The sequence below is a fragment of the Cnephaeus nilssonii genome (genome assembly GCF_951640355.1).
Source record: "Cnephaeus nilssonii genome assembly, chromosome: 3".
NCBI classification, from domain to species: Eukaryota; Metazoa; Chordata; class Mammalia; order Chiroptera; family Vespertilionidae; genus Cnephaeus; species Cnephaeus nilssonii.
This window is the reverse complement of record NC_137074.1, coordinates 41,551,998-41,576,090: the sequence shown is the minus strand read 5'-3', so window position 1 is coordinate 41,576,090 and position 24,093 is coordinate 41,551,998. Positions and strand designations below refer to the sequence as shown.

General features: G+C 38.3%; 1 protein-coding gene and 1 long non-coding RNA gene across 5 annotated transcripts in view; one reads left to right on the top strand and one right to left on the bottom strand.

Annotated features, from left to right (window-relative positions):
* Positions 1-24,093, bottom strand: part of KLHL24 (kelch like family member 24) — a 40,259-nt gene that overhangs the window by 5,547 nt on the left and 10,619 nt on the right. For 3 of the 4 annotated variants that reach the window (XM_079762831.1, XM_079762830.1, XM_079762833.1), the window contains 5 exons: positions 20,494-21,471; positions 11,296-11,480; positions 9,622-9,740; positions 5,507-5,695; positions 4,247-4,435 (listed from right to left, as the gene is read on the bottom strand). In XM_079762831.1, the coding sequence (XP_079618957.1) occupies positions 4,247-4,435; positions 5,507-5,695; positions 9,622-9,740; positions 11,296-11,480; positions 20,494-21,413 (1,602 nt within the window). In that variant the 5' untranslated portion in view covers positions 21,414-21,471. Of the gene's footprint in view, positions 1-4,246; positions 4,436-5,506; positions 5,696-9,621; positions 9,741-11,295; positions 11,481-20,493; positions 21,472-22,909; positions 23,087-24,093 lie in introns of all 4 variants that reach the window. The other variant, XM_079762832.1, reaches the window with a different exon arrangement.
* Positions 13,067-15,814, top strand: LOC307094416. The gene is made up of 2 exons (XR_013813063.1): positions 13,067-13,172; positions 13,398-15,814. It is a non-coding gene; the product is annotated as an uncharacterized lncRNA (long non-coding RNA).

Sequence of the window (24,093 nt, the reverse complement as noted above, 5' to 3'; positions counted from 1 at the left end):
CTTCAGGTATAAAAGAATTAGTGAGTCTGGCCGGGTAGCTCAGTTGGGTAGAATTGTCCCGATATGCCAAGGTTGCAGGTTTGATCTCCGGTCAGGGCACATACAAGAAGCAACCAATGCATGTGTAAATAAGTAGAAAAACAATTCAATGTTTCTTTCTCTCTCCCCCTTCCTCTCTCTCTAAAAAATAAATATAATAATAATAAAAAAAAGAATGAGTACTTAAAAAATGCCTATATTATAGTTCATATACATCCAGAATGACTTGGCTGATTATCGTGAGTGACCTAACCCATGAATTGTACCAATTATGTGCCAAACTATAACATTTTTCATCTAAAGTACACAAGCTATGCCCAGCCGGTGTGGCTCAGTGGTTGAGCGTCGACCTATGAACCAGGAGATCACGGTTCGATTCCCGGTCAGGGCATGATCCCCAGTGTGGGGCGTGCAGGAGGCAGCCGATCGATGATCCTCTCTCATTATTGATGTTTTTATCTCTCTCTCCTTTCCTCTCTGAAATCAATAAAATATATATACATATACATATATATTTTAAAAGTACACAAGCTCTTTCTATAAATTCTAAAAGTTGTCAATACAATAAAAAATAACATCCTGCCCAGCTAGTGTGGCTCAGTGGTTAAGCATCGACCTATGAATCAGGAGGTCATGGCTCGATTCCCAATCAGGGCACAAGCCCAGGTTGCAGGCTTGCTACCCAGTAAGGGGTGTGCAGGAGGCAGCTGATCAATGACTCATCATTGATGTTTCTATCTCTCTTTCCCTCTCCCTTCCTCTCTGAAATCAATAAAAACATACTTAAAAAAACACACAAAAAAACAACATCCTTAGTTTCCAGGGATAAGCAACCCCACATGACTAAACCTTACAGTCACTTTGATGATGATTCTTAAACTATATTGTTATAGGATCTTGTTATTAACATCATTTCAGATAATAATGCTCAGAATTAAATCAAACAAGCAACCTTTGAAATAGTTATACTTTCATATCAGGAAATTACATGTACTATAGATTAAAATGAAACACAATCCTAATATTGTAAAAAAACAAAAACAAACCAACCACCCTCTCCTTAATTATTATTATTTATAATCTTTAGGCTTAAATGCCAACAATAAAGAAAAAGAATCATATTTCATTTATTATTTTAAACTTTAATGACACTTTAAATTAAATAACTGATCTACTGAAGAAAGATTAAAAAAATTCATCGTTGAATTAAAATCCCACAATATTTTAAAAGGATGTTTCTGATAAAAATTAAAATGCAAAATGTTTAAAATAGCAAACTGTGGCTTTTAGGAATTATGCAAAGTCAAGAAGCATGGAAATAGTGAGAGAAAAAGGCTTGGTTCATTTGGACTGCAAAAAAAAAAAAAAAAGCTAATTTTTTCAGCTCTTATAGGTCATTCAGGATTTTAAGCATTTAAGAGAATGTAGCCCTAGCTGGTTTGGCTCAATGGATAGAGCGTCGGCCTGTGGACTGAAGGGTCCCAGGTTCGATTCCGGCCGAGGGCACATGCCTGGGTTGCGGGCTTGATCCCCAGTAGGGGGCGTGCAGGAGGCAGCCAATCAATGACTTTTTCTCATCATTGATGTTTCTATCTCTCTCTACCTCCCCCTTCCTCTCTAAAATCAATAAAATATATTTAAAAAAAAAAGAAAGAAAAGGAAATGTAGCCTTGGACTCAAATAACTGTCTACCATGAAATTAGATGATTTATCATTTCTCAGTGAAGAGAGAAGCCAGAAAAGGCATGAGGGGCTAAGGGGACAGTATGAACTAAGGCAAGAACACATAAGATCTATATAGAATGCAAATAATAGATATTAATATAATTGAAGTATAGCGGCAGAAAGTGAAGCTGAAAAGGCAAGCAGAGGTCAGCCAACAGAAGGCTTAGAACAGAAGGAAGTAGGAAAATTTTGGATTTTACTCAATAGTTTCCAATCAGAGGAGACTTGATTATTACATTTGTTGGAAAATAACTGGTGGCAAAATGGGTTAGAGAAGCAAGACATTAGCGAAAGGAACACTAGATTATTATTGTTTCAGTTTAGGTAGGAACTGATAAGAATTTAACAAAAGCAAGAATAGGAATGGAAAAGAATAGGAGAAACTCTGAGAACTGATAGGCTAGATTGATTGAATATAAAACAGAGGAAAATCTAAGAAATTTTCTAGCCGTGAAATAATAGGCCCGATGCACGAAATTGTGCAAGGGGCTCGGCCCTCGCAGCTGCGGCTTCGTCCTGAAGGTCATTTGGCTGTCTGGTCTCATTAGCATATTACACTTTTATTATTATAGACAGAAGATGTCTGTGTATATTTGTCTCTGGCCCCACATTTCTGATACAGAGCGTCTAAATTCCTTGGAATTTCCTGGGTGATAGGAGTGTCTTTTGTTCTAATGAGGTGACTCTTGGTGGGTTCCTGGATGGGGGCTGGTCACCAGAAAGATGAAGCCATGATTAGAGGCTTGGAACTTTCAGGCCCTCCCCCAATTCTCTGGAGAAGGGAGTCAGGCTGGAAACTGAGTTAATAATTGATCATGCCTACATGATCTCCAAAGTATGGGATTTGGAGAGTGTTCAGGTTGTTGACACATCCGTGTGCTGGGAGGGTGGCACATCTCAACTGCACAATGACAGAAGCTCCTCTGCTTGGGGCCCTTCTGGACCTTATTCTATACACCTCTTCATCTGGCTGTTCACCTGTATCCTTTATAGCACCCCTTTACACAATAAACCAGGAAACAAAAATAAATGTTTCCCTGAATTCAGTGAGCTGTTCAAACAAGTTATCAACCTAGAGGTGGGAACCTGGATTTTTAGCTGGTAGATCAGAAATACTGGGGACAACCTGGAACTTGTGACTGGCATTTGAAGCAGGGGCAGTCTAGTGGAACTGAGCCCTTCACTTGTGGAATCTAACACTAAGTCCAGGTAGACAGTGTCAGAACAGAATTGAATTGTAAGACACCCAGACTGTGAAGAAGTAAATAAGTAGAAAAACAATTCAATGTTGATAAGTAATGACCTTTGAGAGTGTGGGAAAAACACACATTTCTGGTGTCAGAAGTATTTTGAGAGTAAGGGAGAAACAGAGTTTTTCCATCCACTAGCTTATTTGAAAACAGAAAAAGTAGGTTTGGGGAAGAACACTCATGGAAAATCCTATATAAGAAGAAGCTAATATGCAAATCGACCAAATGGCTGAACGACCAGTCGCTATGACGTGCACTGACCACCAGGAGGCAGACGCTCAATGCAGTAGCTGCCCCCTGGTGGTCAGTGCGTTCCCACAGGTGGCGTGCTGCTTAGCCAGCAGCTAGGCTCATGGCTGGCGAACGCAGCAGCGGTGCTCCTCGGCAATCGGTCATTCCCCGGGGGCTCCTGAACGGTAAGAGGGCACAGGCCGGGCTGAGCGACCCCCAGTGAGTGCATGAATTTTGTGCACTGGGCCTCTAGTATCAAATAAGCAGCTTGAAATTTGAGTCTGGAGCACAAAAGGGAGGCTTTAATGGAGATACAGACTTTAAGTCATCAGTATTGGGCAGTAGGTGAGATCATTCAGGAATAGAGTATAAACTGTGAAGAAGGCAGGGGGAAGAGGCTCAAGGAAAACCCATATTTAAAAGCTGGGTAGAAAAAAATAAGCGAATATGAATGAGTCTGGGAGATGATAAGTAATGACCTTTGAGAGTGTAAGATCTCTAGAGTGGTATAGGTAGAATCAGATTTCCAGCATCAGAACCATCATGCATTTTGGTGGTAGAAGAAAGAAGAGTCGAGCCATGAATCGAAAGGCTGAGGGAAAGCCTTTTTTGGAAGCAGTGGTGGAGGAGGAGCAGGAAGATACAGGCCAGAGTGTGTGGATGAAGACATGAGCAGCCATTTTCTTTGTAACAAATAAACAACAACTAGCTTCTGACTACAGAAAGAAAAAACCAGTTTGGGAGCATTTCTTATCTTTTAAAATATGCAAGAGAGAGTGATAAGGACTAGAGCAGAATTCTGACAAAGGTCAAAGGGAAAAAAAATCAACAGCTCAAGCACAATAGCTACTTCACCATGGGATGGTAAAAAGTTTTAAAAAATTATGAAATAGTTCAAGCACACATGAAATATTTTAATAGCAGAATTGCAGTATATTCATAATTGTCATGTACTTAGTCCCTTCTAGATTCACTTTTCTTTAGGATTTTTAGGTTATTACCTGCCGGCTGAATGTATTCTGTACGTGCATCCAGTAATCTTCAACTGGATCGTAACAGTATATTGCCTTGGTCAGCCCACCAGCAACATATATCAAGTTATTTAAGGATACAGCTGTTATACATCTCTTGGCAATTGGGATAGCTGCACGAAGTAGCCAAGAATTGGTTTCTGGATCATAAGATTGAACCTAATAATACATAGAAATGTTTAATTAAAATTTCTAAACAAAAATGTAAATTTGCTTAATAAAAAGCCTATCAATATATAGAAACATGATTAAAAGTCAAATCCCATTAATTCACAGAATTAAAGGAGTTAGCTTGATAGTGAACTATGAAATACGAAATTCTCCAATGTACATTTATTATTATCAAGCAGAATAAAGTAACAAACAGAGATTGTTTCCAGGAGGAATGGCTACCAAGTTTGCTTTACTTATTTCTATTAAAATGAATAGTTTAGATTTTTAAAAAATTGTATTGTGTAGCATAATTATAATTTAATCTGAATATCATTTCTTTACACTTTTAGGGATACCTTTCTTCAAAAGAACATAAATCTCAATTCAGTGTACTCTGAATGATAACAAATTCTGAAGTAATGAATTTTAAATATGTAACTTTTGACCACATTGTGTAAAGTTAATTTAGAAAAAAAATTAATTGACAAAATTCAGTTAACTATTGCTAAACCAATTAGGTAATGGACAGTTGTTTCCAGAATAAACTTTGTATTTCCTGAGATGTCAGGGTGGCATAAGTTCTTTTGTCCAAGAGTTCAATGAAACCAGCAAATTTGAACGATCCTCCATTTATATTACAGATGTTTCCTTTTCTCACCTTTGTTCTAAAAAATACTTTTAAAGTATGCAGAAAATGACCCAGTTGGAGGCGGCATAATTAGTTACTGTGTCTTAGTCTTTGCTAATTCATTTCCCAACTGTGTTTTGTGTGAATAATTTTCCGATTCTGTTGACTACAGCAGTAAAAGGTTTAAAACAACTTATTTAGTACAAGATCTCAACATTGAGATTAGTCTCATTTCAAAAAAATCAAATCATGCTTTTTACAGCAAATTGACAGACATATTAGAATCTCTCTTTACTAACTTGAAATTCAGTATTTTCCCTCAAAAGTATAAAGTACCAAGTTTTAAAAGGCCTTTCACACAAAGGAACCTCGCTATCCCCTTGATGAGCCTTGCATATTTCTCTTCTTATATATACCATTGGTAATTTCTGTAAGAGAACATGGCTTACCTTATCAGAACAAGTATTATCATCAGGTCCTCCACCAATCACAAACAGTTTGCCTACACAGCTAGTCACAGCAGGAGAACTCACTGCTTCCTTAAGGGGAGCAACTTCAGTCCATCGATTTGAAAAGGAATCGTAACATTCTACGCTGCTAAGTCTGTTCTGCCCATCATAGCCTCCAACAACATATACCTATATGTAAAATACATGGGGAAAAAATCTTAATCAACAAAGCCTGAATGCTGAACTAGTTGGCTAAAGAATTAAGTGACCTCTCCCCTTTAAAGAGCAATTGATAACTATAATTGCAATATATTTAGCTCAGCTTCTGAAACTTTAAAATATTTACCACCACCAAGGAGTCTTTTTAGACCTTTTTTTCATAATAGCCTCCTCCAACGAAATTTTAATACCACAGATAATTATATATCTGTTTATGTACTGTATGTATATCTGTGCTTTATACATGAAACTACATTTTTTTCACCCCTTCAAAAACAAATATTCACCTCCTTAGGGATAATACTGCTTGAGCTGAGAATTACATGATTAAGCTTAAATGCTCATACTCATGAATGATGAAAATATAAGATTATGATAAAACAAGAAAGCTATGTAAATAAAATACTAGGTAAGGATTACTAGACTGAGATCTTTGGAGGCAGGGCCGCTCTTGTTCTTTTTTTTTTTTTAAATATATTTTTATTGTTTTCAGAGAGGAAGGGATAGGAAGAGAAAGATAGAAACATCAATGATGAGAGAGAATCACTGATTGGCTGCCTCCTGCGTGCCCCTTACTGGGGATTGAGCTCGCAATCCAGGCATGTGTCCTTGACCGGAATCAAACCCGGGACTCTTCAATCCGCAGGCTGATGCTCTAACCACTGAGCAAACCGGCTAGGGCTTGTTCTTCATTTTAATCTCTACAAGTACCTAGAAAAGTACCTGACACATAATGAACTCCATACTATATATTTCAAAGGGCTTTCACATACATTTTCTTTTCACAAATATTAGCAAGATAGGGCAAATTAATATCTTTATATGACAGATGATCTAATGAACAAGTCACTTATTAAATGATTTATATGCAGAATAGTCCATTAAACATAATGAGACATACAAGACACTTTTAACTAAAGGAGCTCTCCTGTTTAACATCCAAAGTTCTTTTAAAGGACAGTCATCATCAACTCTTCCCTCCACATCTAATTAACTATTAATACTTACTGAGTCTTCTTTCACAATATCTCTGACATCTGTCCCTTTCTTTTGTTTCCTGTTGCCATTATCCTCCCTCAGGGTCCATATCATTTCATACCTCTCAATTAATCTCCAGGTCTCTAAACCACAGACTAATCTTACTAAAACACCTCATCAACTCCTTTTAATAGTTCAATAATGAATGCCTAAGGATCAAGGCTAAATGTTATATATTATCATTGAAAGTCTGTGTTGCTCCAAATTTCCACAGCAACCAATGCCATTTCTATCTTGCTTTTCTCACTTTATGTTAAAAATGATCGGTTGGTGGGTTTGTTCTAACACCATGTAGTTCAGAGAGGCTAAGTAACTTACTCAAGGTTATGCAGCTAGAAGGGGTATGGAAACTGTCCTACAATGTAGCCAGTAGGACATAGGCTTTGAAGTCAGGAGAGGCAGCCAGACAATGTTAAGACTTTGGGCAATTTATTCTGAGACTCAGTCCTAATTTCTTTTTTTTTTTAAAGTTAAAAATTGATTTTAGAGGGAGGAAGCAGATAGGGATGAGGACAGTGGGGCATGGGGGAGGAGAGAGAGAAAGAAGGAGATATCAGTTTGTTGTTCCACTTATTTATGCATTCATTGGTTGCTTCTTGTTTGTGCTCTGTTGGGAATCAAACACACAGGCTTGGCATACCAGGATGACACTCTAACCAACTGATCTTATCACCCCGCCAGGGCTACCTAATTTTCCCTACATTAAAAATAAGTGCTGTGAGCATCAAGATAAAACACCGCTAGCCTAAGAAAATCTGAGCTTTTGTCCCTTTATCACTTTCTGTATAACCTTGGGCAAGTGGCTTGATCTCTGGATTCACTTTCTTTATTAATTTAAAAAAATATGTATATTTTTTTTCATTGATTTCAGAGAGTAAGGGAGAGGGAGAGAGAGAAACATCAATGATGAGAGAGAATCATTGACTGGCTGCCTCCTGCAAGCCTCCTACTAGGGATCGAGCCCAAAACCCAGGTATGTGCCCCGACCCGGAATTGGAACTGTGACCTCCTGGTTCATAGGTTGGTGCTTAACTACTGAGTGACACTGGCTGGGCCACTTTATGAATTGAAAAAGTTACAGTAAGTATTCTCTAAGATTCCTTCATGTGCTAAGATTCTATATTCCAAGCCGTCCTAGGGTTCTTTTACAGAGAACATTTATAAATTTAAATAATTTTATAGGTTTGAATTCAGCCTATATTGTAAATTTTAGGATAATGGTTTCCATGGATTGAGTACTTGCTGTATAAAGTAGGAAGGATTCCTTTTATTTCTTGATTTAGTGATTCCAAATTTTGGGTAGCTTCAAGTCAAGTATACTGATATTTGTGAAATAAATTTGTGTTAATTAATCCATATAAAGTATTTGATAAATAATTTTTAATACCTTTGTATGTTGACTAATTATAATATTTTTATTTTATTTATTTATTTTTAATATATTTTATTGATTTTTTACAGAGAGGAAGGGAGAGGGATAGAGAGTTAGAAACATCAATGAGAGAGAAACACCGATCAGCTGCCTCCTGCACACTCCCTACTAGGGATGTGCCCGCAACCAAGGTACATGCCCTTGACCGGAATCAAACCTGGGACCCTTCAGTTCACAGGCCGGTTAGGGCTAATTATAATATTTTTAGTCAGGCCTCATCTCTTCCCCTTACTTTAGCAGTCCCTTTTTAGTAATATTTTATCATTCTTGAGGCATAGCTACCAAAACTATATATAATATAGTAGGTACTGCCAAACCAGTGGTTTTATAAAATATTCTATTAATATTTTCTTTCCATTACATCTATCTCAAGGTCCTCATTATTTCACTGACCTTGTTGACAGCAGCACCACACTAGATCAATATCCTTAGGAATTAAAAAAAAAATCCTTAGGAATTAACAGTGGCTTTCCACTGTGCTTCGAGAAGCTCTGGTATTCTACAGTAGAGACAGATTATCTAGAAGCCTCTATGGGCATGGGAGAGGGGAGGCTGGGTGGGAAAGTTTCCTGGTACCATCTCTGTTTCAAATTAGAGCAGTTCTGGTTTCTTACTGGTAGCTCTAAAATATCTCCACAGGAGAGCCTGGTACTAAGGGACCAGTCAAAAATACATGTGCAAGCAAGTATGCTGCTTTTTCTTAGACTGTTTATTAATTTGAGGAGGCTTTGGAAGAGCTGATAGAGATGGAGGCAGGGAAAAGCTAAAGGACCCAAGTTAGCGCTTGGAATAAAATTTACATTCGATTTAACTTTAAAAAGGAGGGTGTAGTTACTTTTTAAAAGTTTGGAAACCACTAGTCCACAAGTGATTCTCAAGTTCCTAAGAACAGCAAAGGGTTCCGAACCAAATTACATATTTTTTATAAAACTTATTAGCTGCAGTCAATAACAAGTTTAGTTTAAAATATGTTGGTGAGTTTATCTTCACACTTGCTTTAATTTTGTTTTGCCCCTACTTGTACAAATAAAAAAAGATAAAATAGCATCACTCTAGATAAATATATCTCTGCCTGACTGCCAAAGTCAGTAAAAGGAAAAAAACTGCTTGGATTAGACATTGGCTTGTTTTTGCACTTGATGCAACGCCTTTATTTTCCAATGCTTCTTAGGCATTTAGACTCCAATGGCGCATGAAAAGAGAAACGTGGTGTACTGTCACGAATTCCAAACTGAGAGAACAAACTATCCATTCAAAAGTACAGTGTCAAATTGTTTATATCTTCAGTTTATCTATTGAGGTTAGAAATGGAAGGAAATACAATTTGAAGCCCAAATACCCAGAGGGTGAGTAAAATAAAGGTTTCAGCTGTGGTATTTATTTTGGAAATGTACCAGAAATAGTGATAAAAAGTGGTTTCTCTTACTTTACCAAGGAGGACAGCCATTTTGTGACGCCATCTGCCTTTGTTTAGAGAAGCAACTCTGATCCAAATATTTAACTGTGAATTATAAATCCAGACATCACGGCCATTGATTCTTCCACCTTTAAATGCAAAACAATGCACATTCAATATATATGTATCTATCACCAAAGGATCTATGCCCAAGGCGTAGATAATAAAACACGGGATTTATTCACCCAGTCCAAGAACTTAAGAATTCAGTTCAATAAATGAAAACAAGGACCCTCTGAAAGCTTAATGCAAATAGTTCTACAGAACAGATTTTAACATTGCCAACTGTTATCTTGAGAAATAATTACAGACTGGCTAGCATGGCTCAGTGGTTGAGCACTGACCTATGAACCAGGAGGTTATGATTAGATTCCTGGTCAGGGCACATGCCCGGGTTGCCAGCTTTATCCCCAGTGGGGGGTGGCCAGGAGGCAGCTGATCAATGATTCTCTCTCATCATGTTTCTATCTCTGTCTCCCTCTCCCTTCCTCTCTGAAATCAATAAAAATATATTTAAAAAATAAAAGAAATAATTATAGGCCTCAAATAATAAAATACAAACTCTGAACTTTACAAATGTATATAGATTAATTTAGGAGTCGGTCATCAGAAGCACCCGAAAAACAGAATTATTATTATTATTCTAAAATATATTTTTATTGATTTCAGAGAGGACGGGAGAGGGAGAGGGAGAGGGAGAGGGAGAGGGAGAGGGAGAGGGAGAGGGAGAGGGAGAGGGAGAGAGAGAGAGAGAGAGAGAGAGAGAGAGAGAGAGAGAGAGAGAAACATCCATGATGAGAGAGAATCATCGATCAGCTGCCTTCTGCACACCCCCTACTGGGGATCGAGCTGGCAACCCAGGCATGTGCCCTGACCCAGAATCGAACCTGTGATCTCCTAGTTCCTAGGTCAGCACTCAACCACTGAGCCATGCTGGCTGGGCCAGAATTACTTTTTTTAAAAGATATTTTATTTTATTTTTTTATTGTTTAAAGTATTACATATAGTAGTACATATATCTCCTTTTTTCCCCCCATTGACCTTCCTCCAGCCTCCCCTACCCCGTCGCATGCCCTCATCCCACCCCCCCCAGTGTCTTGTGTCCATTTTAAAAATATTTTATTTATTTTTTACAGAGAGGAAGGCAGAGGGATAGAGAGTTAGAAACATCAATGAGAGAGAAACATCGATCAGCTGCCTCCCGCACACCTCCTACTGGGGATGTGCAACTGAGGTACATGCCCCTGACCGGAATCGAACCTGGGACCTTTCAGTCCGCAGGCCGACGCTCTATCCACTGAGCCAAACCGGTCAGGGCCAGAATTACTTTTAAAAAATTTTAAAAAATTACTGATTTTTAAAAAAGCATACCATTGTACAAAATAAAATGTGTTGTTATATGTTCAATGTGTAGTAATCTAGTAATCTGCAAAGCTAGTATGATTACTTAATCAATTAACAGACTTCAGACCATAGCTACTGTAGTTACAGCAAAAAGTCATCTTGGTTTTATTTGTTATATAAACTGATCTGCCTAAAGTGGGCATACCCAGTGTCACTGTTTTCTTTTGTAACACTGTTTTAATTTAAACAGCCAAGCTATGTTCAAATTAAAAGTAGCTACTATAATAATTCTTTATTTACCTGAAACAAGAATGTCATTCCTTAGTGCACAGACTGCATACTCTGATTTGGTAAATTCTGGAAGCTTAGCCAAAGACTTCCATTCTCCTGTCACAGGATCATAGCACTCAGTGTATGGAAGATTAAACCCTCCAACTCGTTCACAGCCGCCAACGACAACTATCACCTCAGAATAGCCAGTTGACCTAAAATTATTATAAGAATGAATAAATAATATGTTTAAAATATACTCAAGAGTATTTCAGACCCTAAAAACATACCATAAAGAAAGTGGAATAGTATTATAAACAGTTAAATTTATTCTCTATGAATGTACCAAATAACACAAGCTATTAATTATTACTTTGAGAACATTTACAAGGGATTTAGTGTTATCATTTTTTACCACAGAAAATTCCTATGAGTATTTTTTAAAAAAACACATATTTTATTGATTTTTTACAGAGAGGAAGGGAGAGAGGTAGAGAGTTAGAAACATGGATGAGAGAGAAACATCGATCAGCTGCCTCCTGCACACCCCCTACTGGGGATGTGCCCACAACCAACATATGTGCCCTTGACTGGAATCGCACCTGGGACCTTTCAGTCCGCAGGCTGACGCTCTATCCATGGAGCCAAACCGGTTTCAGCTGAGTATCTTTTTTTGAGTTTGCCTTAAAAATTGTAAAACGGTCCAAAGAGCCTACCTAACTCAATTGGAACTCTGGCAATATTAAGGATGATTTTCAAATGAAGTTTTGCAGCAATTCAGATGTGCACAACCACACAAGATGATGCACTTTTTCTAAGTGTAAGAAAATGATATTTTTCTGTCAGATTGCTAGTTTTAAAAAAGCCACTTCACAGTATAATCTACTACCCTGTAAAGGAGTACAGTTATATGCCACATAAGTTGTTGTTTGGGTCAAAAACTGACTGCAGATAGAAGGAAGGGTGGTCTCATAAGGTGGTAATGGAGCTGAAAAATCCCTCTCACCTAGTGACATCATAGCCGTCATAAAGTTGTAGTGCAATGCATTACTCGTGTTTGTGGAGATGCTGGTGCAAACAAACCTAATGCACTGCCAATCATATAAAAGTATAGCACATAGATTTATGTATAACACATAATACATGAAAATTATAATAAATGATTATGTTTATGTATTAACTATTTAACTATACTTTAAATCATTGTTTTAGAGTGTACTCTTTTTAAAAATATATATATTTTATTGATTTTTTTACAGAGAGGAAGGGAGAGGGATAGAGAGTTAGAAACATCGATTAGCCGCCTCCTGCACACCCCCTACTGGGGATGTGCCCGCAACCAAGGTACATGCCCTTGACTGGGATCGAACCTGAGACCCTTCAGTCCCCAGGCCGACGCTCTGTCCACTGAGCCAAACTGGTTAGGGCTAGAGTGTACTCTTTATACTTGTTATACCAGCAGCAGCCTCATACATTTTGCTTATTGTGTCTCTTGACTGCATCGTTTTCTCTTGTGTTTGATTTCTCTCAGGTTGTTTTGTACAGTAACAAGGTTATAGAGGCTTATAGCCTAGGAACAATAGGTAATACCATACAGTCTAAGTGTGCAGTGAGCTATATAGCCTATGTTTGTGTAAATGCACTCTATGATGTCTGCACAACTATAAAATCACCTAAAGAGGAATTTCTCACAATGTATACCTTTTGTTAAGCAACATATGATTGTATATTTACAGAAATTATTAAAAAACCTTTTTTTTTTAAAGTGAAGTAAATTTAGGTAACCCCACTCAAAATGTTGGTTGTCGCTAAAAATGTTACCAAAGTTTATAACAAAGAATGTTAAAAAAGAAAAAAGCAAGGTAAAAAGCTGTACATAAGGTACAATTAATACTTATATTAAAAAGGTCTTGCCTAAACCAGTTTGGCTCAGTGGATAGAGCGTCAGCCTGCGGACTGAAAGGTCCCAGGTTCGATTCCGGTCAAGGGCATGTACCTTGGTTGTGGGCACATCCCCAGTAGGGGGTGTGCAGGAGGCAGCTGATCAATGTTTCTAACTCTCTATCTCTCTCCCTTCCTCTCTGTAAAAAAATTAATAATAAAAAAATAAATAAAATAAGAAAAATAAAAAGGTCTGCACCCAGCCAGTGTGGCTCAGTGGTTGAGCATTGACCTATGAACTAGGAGGTCATGGTTTGATTCCTGGCCAGGGCACATGCCTGGGTTGCAGGCTTGACCCCCAGTAGGGGGCGTGCAGGAGGCAGCCAATCAATGCTTCTCTCTCATCATTGATGTTTCTATCTCTCTCTCTCCCTTCCTCTCTGAAATCAATAAAAATATATTTAAAAAGGAAAAATAAAAGAAAAAAAGGTCCTGGCTGGTGTGGCTCAAGTTAGTTGAGTTGGCCCATGCACCGAGAGTTCACCGGTTCGATTCCCAGTCAGGGCACATGCCCAGGTTGTGGGCTTGATCCCCAGTAGGGCGTGCAGGAGGCAGACAATTGATGGTTTTCTCTCAGAGATATTTCTCTTTCTCTCCCTTGCCCTTCCTCTCTTCTCTCTAAAATCAATAAAAACATATTTAAAAAATAATAGACCAAAATGCTAATGATGATTGTTTCTGGATGTGTGGCTTCCCACTTTCTAGCAACATAAAATTTCAAAACAATAATGAGCATGGGCTATATTTAGAGTGAAAAAACAACTTTTAAGAGCATTAGGAGAGTCCCAAAATTTATGTTAAACACTGGCTTTTTAATTTTGTACTTTAAATTTAAGATAGAGACAGGAAAAACTAAGAGCTTATCCAAGCTCTTTTTGTTCATAAGGGTCTATGGAATTTTAAAGTTAGTTGGCTTTGCCCAGGCCAGTGTGGCTCAGTTAGTGGGAGTGTCGTCCTATGCACCAAAAGGTTGCTGGTTTGATCCCCAGTTAGGGCACATACAAGTATGAACCAATGAATGCATAAACAGGTAAATAACAAATTGATATATCTCTCTTTCTCTTTCCCTCCCTTACTCCTTTTAAAATCAATAAATAAATTCTAAAAAAATTATGAGATATGGTTTTCACTTTCCAGAGTAGCAAAGATTTACAAAAACTAATAATATGATATGTTGACAAAGGAGTTGAGAAATAGATACTTTCATATTTTTGGCTGAAGTATAGCTTGGAAGAAAATTTTATACGGTAGCTACCAAAACTAAAAATGCCCATATCCTATGACTCAGTAATTCTATTTCTAGTAATTCAAGTTATAAATTATCAGTGTATACAGACATATGCACAATACTGACCATTCTTTGTAATGACAAAAATCTAGAAACAACTTAAACATCTATTATTAAGAGATGAATCAAATAAATTATGGTATCAATAGATGGGGCACTATACAATTTAAAAAAAATGATTTGAGACCTGGCCAGTATGGCTCAGTGTTGGAACATCGGCCAAAGGGTCGAGGGTTTGATTCCCCATCAAGGGCACATACCTGGGTTGCTGATCTCCCCCTTCCACCTTCCCACCCCAACTTCTAACCCCAGCCTCAGTTGGGACATGTGTGGAAGGCAACCAATTGATATGTCTCTCTTACATGGTTGTTTCTCTCGCTCTCTCTCTCTTTCTCCACCTCCCTCCCTCCCTTCTACTCTCTCTAAAAATCAATAGAAAAAATATCCTTGGGTAAGGATTAACAAACAAAAAAATATTTGAAAAAATCCATAACAAAAGTACAAATAAATGAAAAAAAAGTCTTTTATGTGGCTATGTAGAACAATCTCCAAGGTACTTATAAGTGATAAAAACAAAGTGCAAAACTGTAGTACCCTACTATCTGCATAAACAAAAGTGGGGAGGTATGTGGGTATGCATGCACACACACATGCACACACACACACCACACTTGTATGCAAAGAATATTTCTAAAAAGAGTTCAAAAATTTGGTAACAGAGGTATCCTTTGGGACAACTGATATACCAAAGGTCAGGTAGAGGGAAAATTACAATATATATATGCTTTTATGTAATAATGTTTGAGTTCAAAATAACAATGAATTAACATGAATTAAAAGTGGGAAACCATGTATCCTATAATATAGAATAACATCCTTAAGAGGGACTAGAACAAAAATTCAGAACAAAAAATTTTAGTCTTGCCTCTGCCACTAAGTAACTTTATGACAAGAACAAGTTGGTTCATTTAACTGTGCTTCAGTTTTATCACCTATAAAATAAAGAATGAAGGTATTTATTAATCTTAAAACACTTTTTTTAGATTCAACATTATTTTGTATTAGTTTCAGGTGTACAGCATAGTGGTTAGATAATCATATACTTTACAAAGTGTTCCCCCTGATGTTTCCAGTACCATGTGGTATCATACCTAGTTATTACAATATTATTGACTATGCATCCTGGTGGCTATTTTGTCACTACCAATTTATACTTAATCCCTTCACCTTTTATACCCAGTTCCCCAGCTCCTCTCCTTTCTGGCAACCATGAGTTTTTTTCTCTGTATTTACAAGCCTCTTTCAACTAAAACACCATTTCTTTAAAGAACACACAAAAAACACTTATCTTAGTTTTCTCAAATGGTTTCTAATAGGAAGTTGAACCTTGTTCTCATTATGGCAGTTATATTCCGATATTCATTATATAGTAACTATTAGACCAGAGGTAGGAGCTTATTAAATATTAGCTACCTATTGCTCAATGGAGTATAGCAAAGAGCATTGATTTTTTTCTCATAGATATGAACAATTTATGCTTAAAATGAACCATTTGATAGCAAGCATTTCTGCCTCAATTACATTTCCTATTCTGTAAAAGTACAGCATAAATTTAAAATGTATTTTCTTCATGAAACCAGTAATAATTTTTATTAAGTTTTTTTTGTGTCAAATGGTAGGTTATACATTCTTTCATATGATATCTCTAATACAACAATTTTAAAAAATATATTTTTATTGATATCAGAGAGGAAGGGGGAGGGAGAGAGAGAAACATCAATGATGAGAGAGAATCATTGATCGGCTGTAGCCCCACACTGGGGATCGAGCCTGCAACCCAGGCATGTGCCCTTGACTGGAATTGAACCCAGGACCCTTCAGTCTGCAGGCCGACGCTCTATCCACTGAGCCAAACTGGCTAGGGCACTCACAACAATTTTACAAGGTAGATAATATTATGCTCATTTTACAAATGCGAAAACTGATACATAGTGAAGTTAAAAGTGTCTTGCCCAAGATCATAGAATTAACTAGTATAGAGCCAGATTATAATCAGGCCTGTCTGTTTCTGAAGTCAGTACTCTAAACACATCATGATGCTTGCACTTGGTGTTTATTAAAAAATAATATTATGAAAAAAAATATTATGGCCCTAGCTAGTTTGGCTCAGTGGATAGAGTGTCAGCCTACGGACTGAAGGGTCCTGGGTTCGATTCCAGTCAAGGGCACATGCCCGGGTTGCAGGCTCGATCCCCAGTGGGGGGCATGCAGCAGGCAACCAATCAATGATTCTCTCTCATCATTGATGTTTCTATCGCTCTCTCCCTCTCCCTTCCTCTCTGAAATCAATAAAAAATATTGTAAGTATTATGTATTAGCACAGACATTTAAGGTTGCATAATATATATTATTAAAAAGACAACTACTGTTGCTAAGCTTTGTTCCTTCTGTGACTGGTCTCCACTGTTTTCTCTCCATGCACTCAAGGGTTTACAACTGGCAGTGAAGATTATCAAACTTTCATGCTTGGATGCATTTTTGGGTTTTCTGTTATTTAAGAGACACGTGGGTATATATATGTAGAATATGCTTTGAGCTCTGAAGGATACTTGGCACAGGATAAACACTAAAGAAACACTGACTGATGTGGAGTATAACCTAACTGTTCATTGGTGGAGTTAATTAAGATCAATCTGGAGTTAATCTTTGCATTGCTAATGTGAAGACAGCCAGATAGTCTGTGTCTCCTAATGTGTCGTATTACCTAGGATGAACTCTTGCCAGAAATACTTAACTGGTCTCTATTAAGCTGAGGCATGCAGAGCCAACTTCGTTTCCAGAAACATAACTAAATGCAGGTAAGTGATACCATAAGGATGCAACAAGACTGATACAGAAGGCAGAATACTTTTCTGGACAACTTGCTCATCAACAAGTCAGAATCACAAAAAAGAAATTGTTCTGAAATAAGAGAGACTTCATGGAAATAATCAGATGCAATAAGTGATCCTGGATTAGATCCAGATTCATTAAAGAACAGTCTGGAGGAAGTATGTATATGAATTGGGTATTAGATAATATGAAATAACTATTAAATTTAAGTGTGGTATTATTTTGCCTGTTATTTTTTTTTTAAAGATGCATCCTCAAGTAAAAAAAAAAAGTAACATTGGTTGAATGAAAGAAAAAGTCTGGGCTGGAGATAATAGTCAATAGCATGCATGGTAATTAAAACCATGAGAGTAGATGAGATCACCTAGGAAAGTGTGTAAGGCAAGACAAAGAGATGTGAACCAAAGGGACTACCAACATTCCCAAGACTAGATATAGAACCATCAACTGGAAAAGAGCAGCTGGAGAAGTAAGAGGACCATGAAGAAAATGGTATTCCACAAGCTAAAGGAGTTTCAAGAGGGATTAAAGCAATTTATAATGTCAAATTCTAAAGAGAGATCAAGCTGGATAAAGACTGAAAAGAGGTGTCTAACAAATAATAAACAGAAGGTCAGTGATGACCTGATTGAGAGGAGTTTCAGGAGAGTACTGGAGCAGAAGTCAGAGGAGTGAACTGCAGTTGAAGAAGTAGAGACATCACCCCTTTTTCAAAGAAGTTTGGAGTTTCTCAGAAAGATGAGAACCTGTACAAATAATACATATTGTTCAGATAATGAAATTCCTAGTGATGGGTACTAACATGCAGTAACAAGTAAGTGAAAGACAATATGAGGGACAGAAGTTGATTGCAGAGTTGTAAAATAAAGGATTCCTCACAAAATAAATATCTGCTATTATAAGTCTGTAAATTCAATATAACTATAGTTTGTTTTTTTCCTACTTGCCTCCTAAAGAAAGGTGATATAGCAATCTTTTATATAGATGTGTTCCACTGTATAAAATGGATTGGTCCCCTTTAAAACTGGAAGTAACTTTTTGTAAATCAAGTAATTAAATGAATCAGAAAAAGTATTTATTATCTTTATCTAACCTAATTAGCCGGAGGCTCCAATATGTTCATTCAGGTGGTTTCTTTGTAAATAACATCTAATCTAATAATAGACAAATATGCAAATTGACTGCACCGTCGCTACGCCCAACAGCCAAGCCACGCCCACCAACCAATCAGGACGAATATGCAAATTATCCCAACAAAGACAGCGGCTAATTTGCATATTGCGACAGTGTAGAAAGAAGCCAAGAGCTGCAGAAGGGAGCAAAGCTGCAGAGAAGCAAGCAAGCCGGGGGGAGGAGAAGGGAGGAGCGGAGGCGGGGCCGGGGGAGAAGGAAGTTGAGCAGGCGGGGCCGGGGGAGAAGGAAGTTGAGCAGGCGGGGCTGGGGGAGAAGGGGCGTGGCTGGGGGAGAAGGGAGGAGCGGAGGCGGGGCCAGGGGAGAAGGGAGGAGCGGAGGCGGGGCCGGGGGAGAAGGGAAAAGCAGGTGGGCTGGCAGAGAAGGCGGCCGGGGGAGAAGGGAGGAGCGGAGGCGGGGCCAGGGAAGAAGGAAGGAGAGCGGGCTGGCGGAGAAGTTAGAAAAGCAGGGGGGCTGGCGGAGATCGCGGGGCGGGGGACAAGGGAGGAGAGCAGGCAGGGTGGGGTAGAGTGCAGCAGGAAACCCTATTGCAGGATTTTTCCTGCAACGGGAACGCTAGTCTACACTAATAAAAGAGAATCATGCAAATTGACCGTCACTTCACGATGCCCACCAGCCAATCAGGAGTGAGTATGCAAAATAACCTGACAAAGATGGCGGCGTCGCCGCCCCCCAGCAGCTCCCGGCCTCTGGGCAGCACGCATACAGGCACAGAGTGGCCGGGCGGGGCGCGATGCCTGCTATGAGGGGGAGGGAGAAGGGCGGGGGGCAGAGGGAGCTACAGGAGCAGCGCTCTGGCTGGAGCGAAGACGGAAGGCGGTGGCCAGAGTGAAGGCCTGGGTCCTGGGTGCTGGAGGAAAACCGGTGCCGGCAGCCAGGGGAAGGAAGGCCTATTGCACGAATCTTCGTGCAACGGGCCTCTAGTTAATAATAAATGACTTATTTTGATTTTACAACATATATCCCTTGGTGCCTATTCTAATCCCATGAGATATGCAGAATAGGTATTATCAGCCCTATTTGACCCCAAAACATTCTTCTGCTACAAGGAACTCTGTTTGGAAGAATGAGTGATTTTCCTTGGAGGGATACTGTGCATCCAGAAAGTTGTGGAATATCCCTGAAGCTGTTTAGCTTTCTTAATACATTTAAAAACCTTGGCCTCTCCACATTCTTAAACTCAGCCTAAGTCTCTGAACAGTCTTTAAAAAAAGAACAGGAACTTAGAAAAAATCAGTGCACTTATAGAATAAAATTGTATTTTTTTGTCCTTTGTTAAACCATTAACAATTACTTTTTAAAAAACTAGAGTCAGCTTTTTTGTTTTATTGAGATATAATTGTACAATATTTAATTGCATTCCTACACCTTAACATAACATACATTTTCCAAATTCTGTATAATGATGATATAATTTTTATAATCAGAAAAAAATTTAAAAATTGAGATTGACATTAAATATAGTAACTATGGCAATGAGAAAAGATCTGAAGGTTGGGTTTTATATCTGAGAATCCACTCAATGTACATGAGCTTTCTTACTCCACCTCTATATTTCATGTTGTCTGTTAGTCTGCCAAAGTCTTTAGCTCCTTTCTATCCAAAGACTCTCTGGAAAGAAAAGTGGAATGCTTTGGGACCCTACAAAGGCTATGAAAAATTAGTAGAAATATGTTGAGACATGCACAGTTGCAAAGACCCTTTGCAACACCCTCTGACAGTTCAGAACAATAACAAAGAATGAATCTAGTCGTCACTGGGAGAGACATTTAAAACAAATCTTAAATTATATAAATCTACATGCAACAATACATATAAATGACTACACTGAAATTACCTTCAGGATGTTTAAAATACGTTAAAAACAAAAACTTTTGTTAATTATATTGTAGTTAATTTGTAAACAGTTTTCTCACCTTCGTGGCCTAGTCCTTGGGGACATCATTTCATTCCCAAGTATGTGGTACCGCCTTGCTTCATGCAACAACTGATAACACTCAGGAGAATTCTGGATCAATTGGTCCACCTCAACTGTTTGAACGAAGTAGTTAGGATGCAACAGAGGGAGTCTCACATGTGTCAGGAGCTCATGTAATAGTGGTCTTCTCAGATCAACAGCACGATAGACCCAACGCATGACAGCTTCAAAAACCATCTCCTCTTTACTAATAACAAGTTCATCACTACAAATATAATCAATAAGTTCATCTTTGTCAAGCTCAAGAAACTCTTCATGCTGGGACACATCCTCAAAAGTCTGTAATGCAAAAGTCTTGCATTTTGTGAAGAGTGTTTTGAGTGAATGCGTATCAGCAAAGCGCTGAATTCCTAAGCAATTACAAGGGTCAAGTTGCTCCTCCAAGAACTTGGCACATGCATCACGGAGAACACTGATCTGAAAGAGGCTTGATGTTTCAAAGATATACTGTACATTCTCTGTAGTGATCTTCACCTTTCCAGTATACACATACTGCAAAAAACATTCCATAGCTTCAGCTAAAATACCATTGATTTCAACCAACATTTCTCGGCTTTCCCTGTGGTCATTACAAAACATAGCTCTGAAGTAGCTACTACAGGCTGACAGAACAGCTCTATGGCAAGGAAATTCTTTCCCTTCCACACAAATGATAACATCTGTGAATAATCGGTTATCTCGGAATTCATTAAATATCTGGAGTATGTTTTCAGCATGGGATGATCCTGAAGAGAAGTCAAAAAATTCATGGCCTGTCAGAGATTTAGGGTCCATTTCAAAGACTTTACGCTTAGTTGCTGGGGAATCACGCACCCCGAGATCCTCTCTGTTTAGTCTTCGTCCTAATATTAGGACCATCGTTACATCAGTTGACTATATAACTGTTGAGAAATGACTGTTAGGGATCTTTACGTGGCTAAAAGTGAAAAAAAACAAACAGTGAAAACATTTTAATAAGTAAAACATTCAGTATTCAAATTATATAATTTCATTTTGATGTAACACTGCAACAATATCGTGTAATATATTTCATGTAGGGTATAGAGCACTACTTCGTTTTAATAAACATTGATAAATAAAAATTGCATTTGCATAATTAGACCCCCCAGGTGAAAGGATACCATGTACTTTGTGAATTACTAATAACCTTCTGTCTTCCCTTTTACACAGCTGGGTTTTATCCACTGACTATAAAGGTAAGTCAGAATACTGTAAGACAGAGAACTTGACTATATTCAGAATCCTAATATAAGTGTATATTATCTTAATATACTAGTGTTGCTAAACAGGAATTCAATTATGTTTATTAATGGTCTTTAAAAATATGTATATTGTTTGACTAGCAAGTCCTTTTCCAGCATTACTAAATGCTGGAAAAGTAAATAACAGGATATGTAGAAAGATTTATCTACAGAGATGCCCAATGCTGTATTTTTTAAAATACATTTTATTGATTTCAGAGAGGAAGGGAGAGAGAGAAGGAGAGATAGAAACATCAATAATGAGAGAGAATCATTGATCAGCTGCCTTCTACACTCCCCCACTGGGGACTGAGCCCACAAACCGGGCATGTGCCCTTGACTGGAATCAAACCCAGGACCCGTCAGTCCCGAGGCTGATGCTCTATCCACTGAGCCAAACCAGCTAGGGCCCCAATGCTGTTTTAATAAAAAAATACTTAAAACAACCTAATGACCTAAATAGGGGATTAGTTAAACCGAAGTACATCTTAAGGATGGAACACAGTCTATGCAGCCTTTAAAAATTATGTAGACTAGCCCGGCCAGTGTTGCTCAGTGGTTGAGCATCAACCTATGAACCAGGTGGTCACAGTTCGATTCCAGGTCAGAGCACATGCCGGGTTTTGGGCTCGATCCCCAGTAGGAGGCGTGCAGGAGGCAGATGATCAATGATTCTGATAATTGAAGTTTCTCTCTCTCGTTTCCTCTTCTTTTTCTCTCTGAAATCAATAAAAATACATTTTAAAAAATTATGTAGACTAATGACATGGGGAAGAATTAACTAGATAGTAAGTGAAAAGCAGATCATAAAACATATGCTAAAGAAATAGAAAAATTTATGAATCAGTGCATCTAGAGATAGAAAAAAGGAGGCACATATGCCAAAATCTGAAGTGATTTGTTTTGTTTTTCTCTATTTTCCCCTAAATGTCCACTATAAATAGGAAATAATTTGTTTTTAAACCTCCCTCAGAAGTGACTATGGATAGGTAACTAATGAATTGAGGCACTGGGTTTTAGCTGTCAATTCTCTTACATTTTAATTTTTAAGGTGGTTCTTCTCCTACTCGCTTTTCACATCTTAAGTTGATATATGACCCAAAATGTATTTACCATTGGCTTAAGAGCACTCGGGGTAGCTCTCATCTATTCCCGAGCCCTCAGAATTTCATACACAATCACTTATAAAGGTCCCAGCTGCTTTCTGAAATATTTCAACAGTCAGATATCCAGGCCAAATGATGGTAGCATGAAGAAGGCTTAACATTATGGAAAACAGTATGGAAGTTCCTAAAAAAATTAAATATAGAACTATCACATGATCCAGCAATTCCACTTCTGGGTATTTTTCTGAAGAAATCCAAAATACTAATTTGAAAAGATATATGCACCCCTATGATCACTGCAGCATTATAGAATCTCCCTTTTGGATAAAAGGGACAAGTTTTTCTTACATAAATGAAAAGATACTCTGTGTTCTGTATTCAATAATCTTACTGTGTTTGCTTTCTAGTATCTTACTGTATTCACTTTGGGGTAGCATACTGAGTGAGTTAAGTATCAATACAAGGCTGATTAAAACTTGTGTGCTCTCCCTCCTGGGAGCACACGTTTGGGCCTTTCCCTGCCCTTCCTCCCTCACAGGCATGCATCTCCTAAACTCTAAGGGATCCCACTGAGACTTGCAACCAGGGGAACCATGGAGCAGCGGGCAGCTTGTCCTGGGTTAACCCCCGAACCTGTCTCCAAGGCCCCCTTTTTCTGACTTTGCAGTGAGCTGACAGCAGCCAGCCTGGGCTCACTTCGTTCACTGTGGCTTTTATTTCTCAGGGAGCCGAAGCAACCCCACCGAGGCTCATTACTAAGTGACTCTGCCTAGGCTCTCCTGTTGCTGCTTCTGTCCTAAGCCCCTCCTTGTTTCAATGTCCTCAGCTTTAATAAATTACTCTCAAAAATTTAAAAACACCCACAAAAGCCCAAAAACTTTATAGGAGTTAAGGATCTGACTTTTTATGATATTTTCTGCCCCTTATTCTCATAGCTGGTTCCTTAATTACTGACCGACAAGAGCTCTTTCATATCTTTTACCCAACGTAAAACTGAGAATCCTGGATTAGAACAACTGTAAAAATCACCCGCTGTTATAAAGTATTCAACAGCAACAAGATACTTGTCTACTGCTTTGTTTGTAAGTGGTTGTCTCTTAGACCTGGGCTGTTTCCTTCTGAGCAGCTTTGGCTTGGCTTTTGGACATCCTGACTTCTCTGGACTTTCTGGGAACTCTCCCATTAACCAGT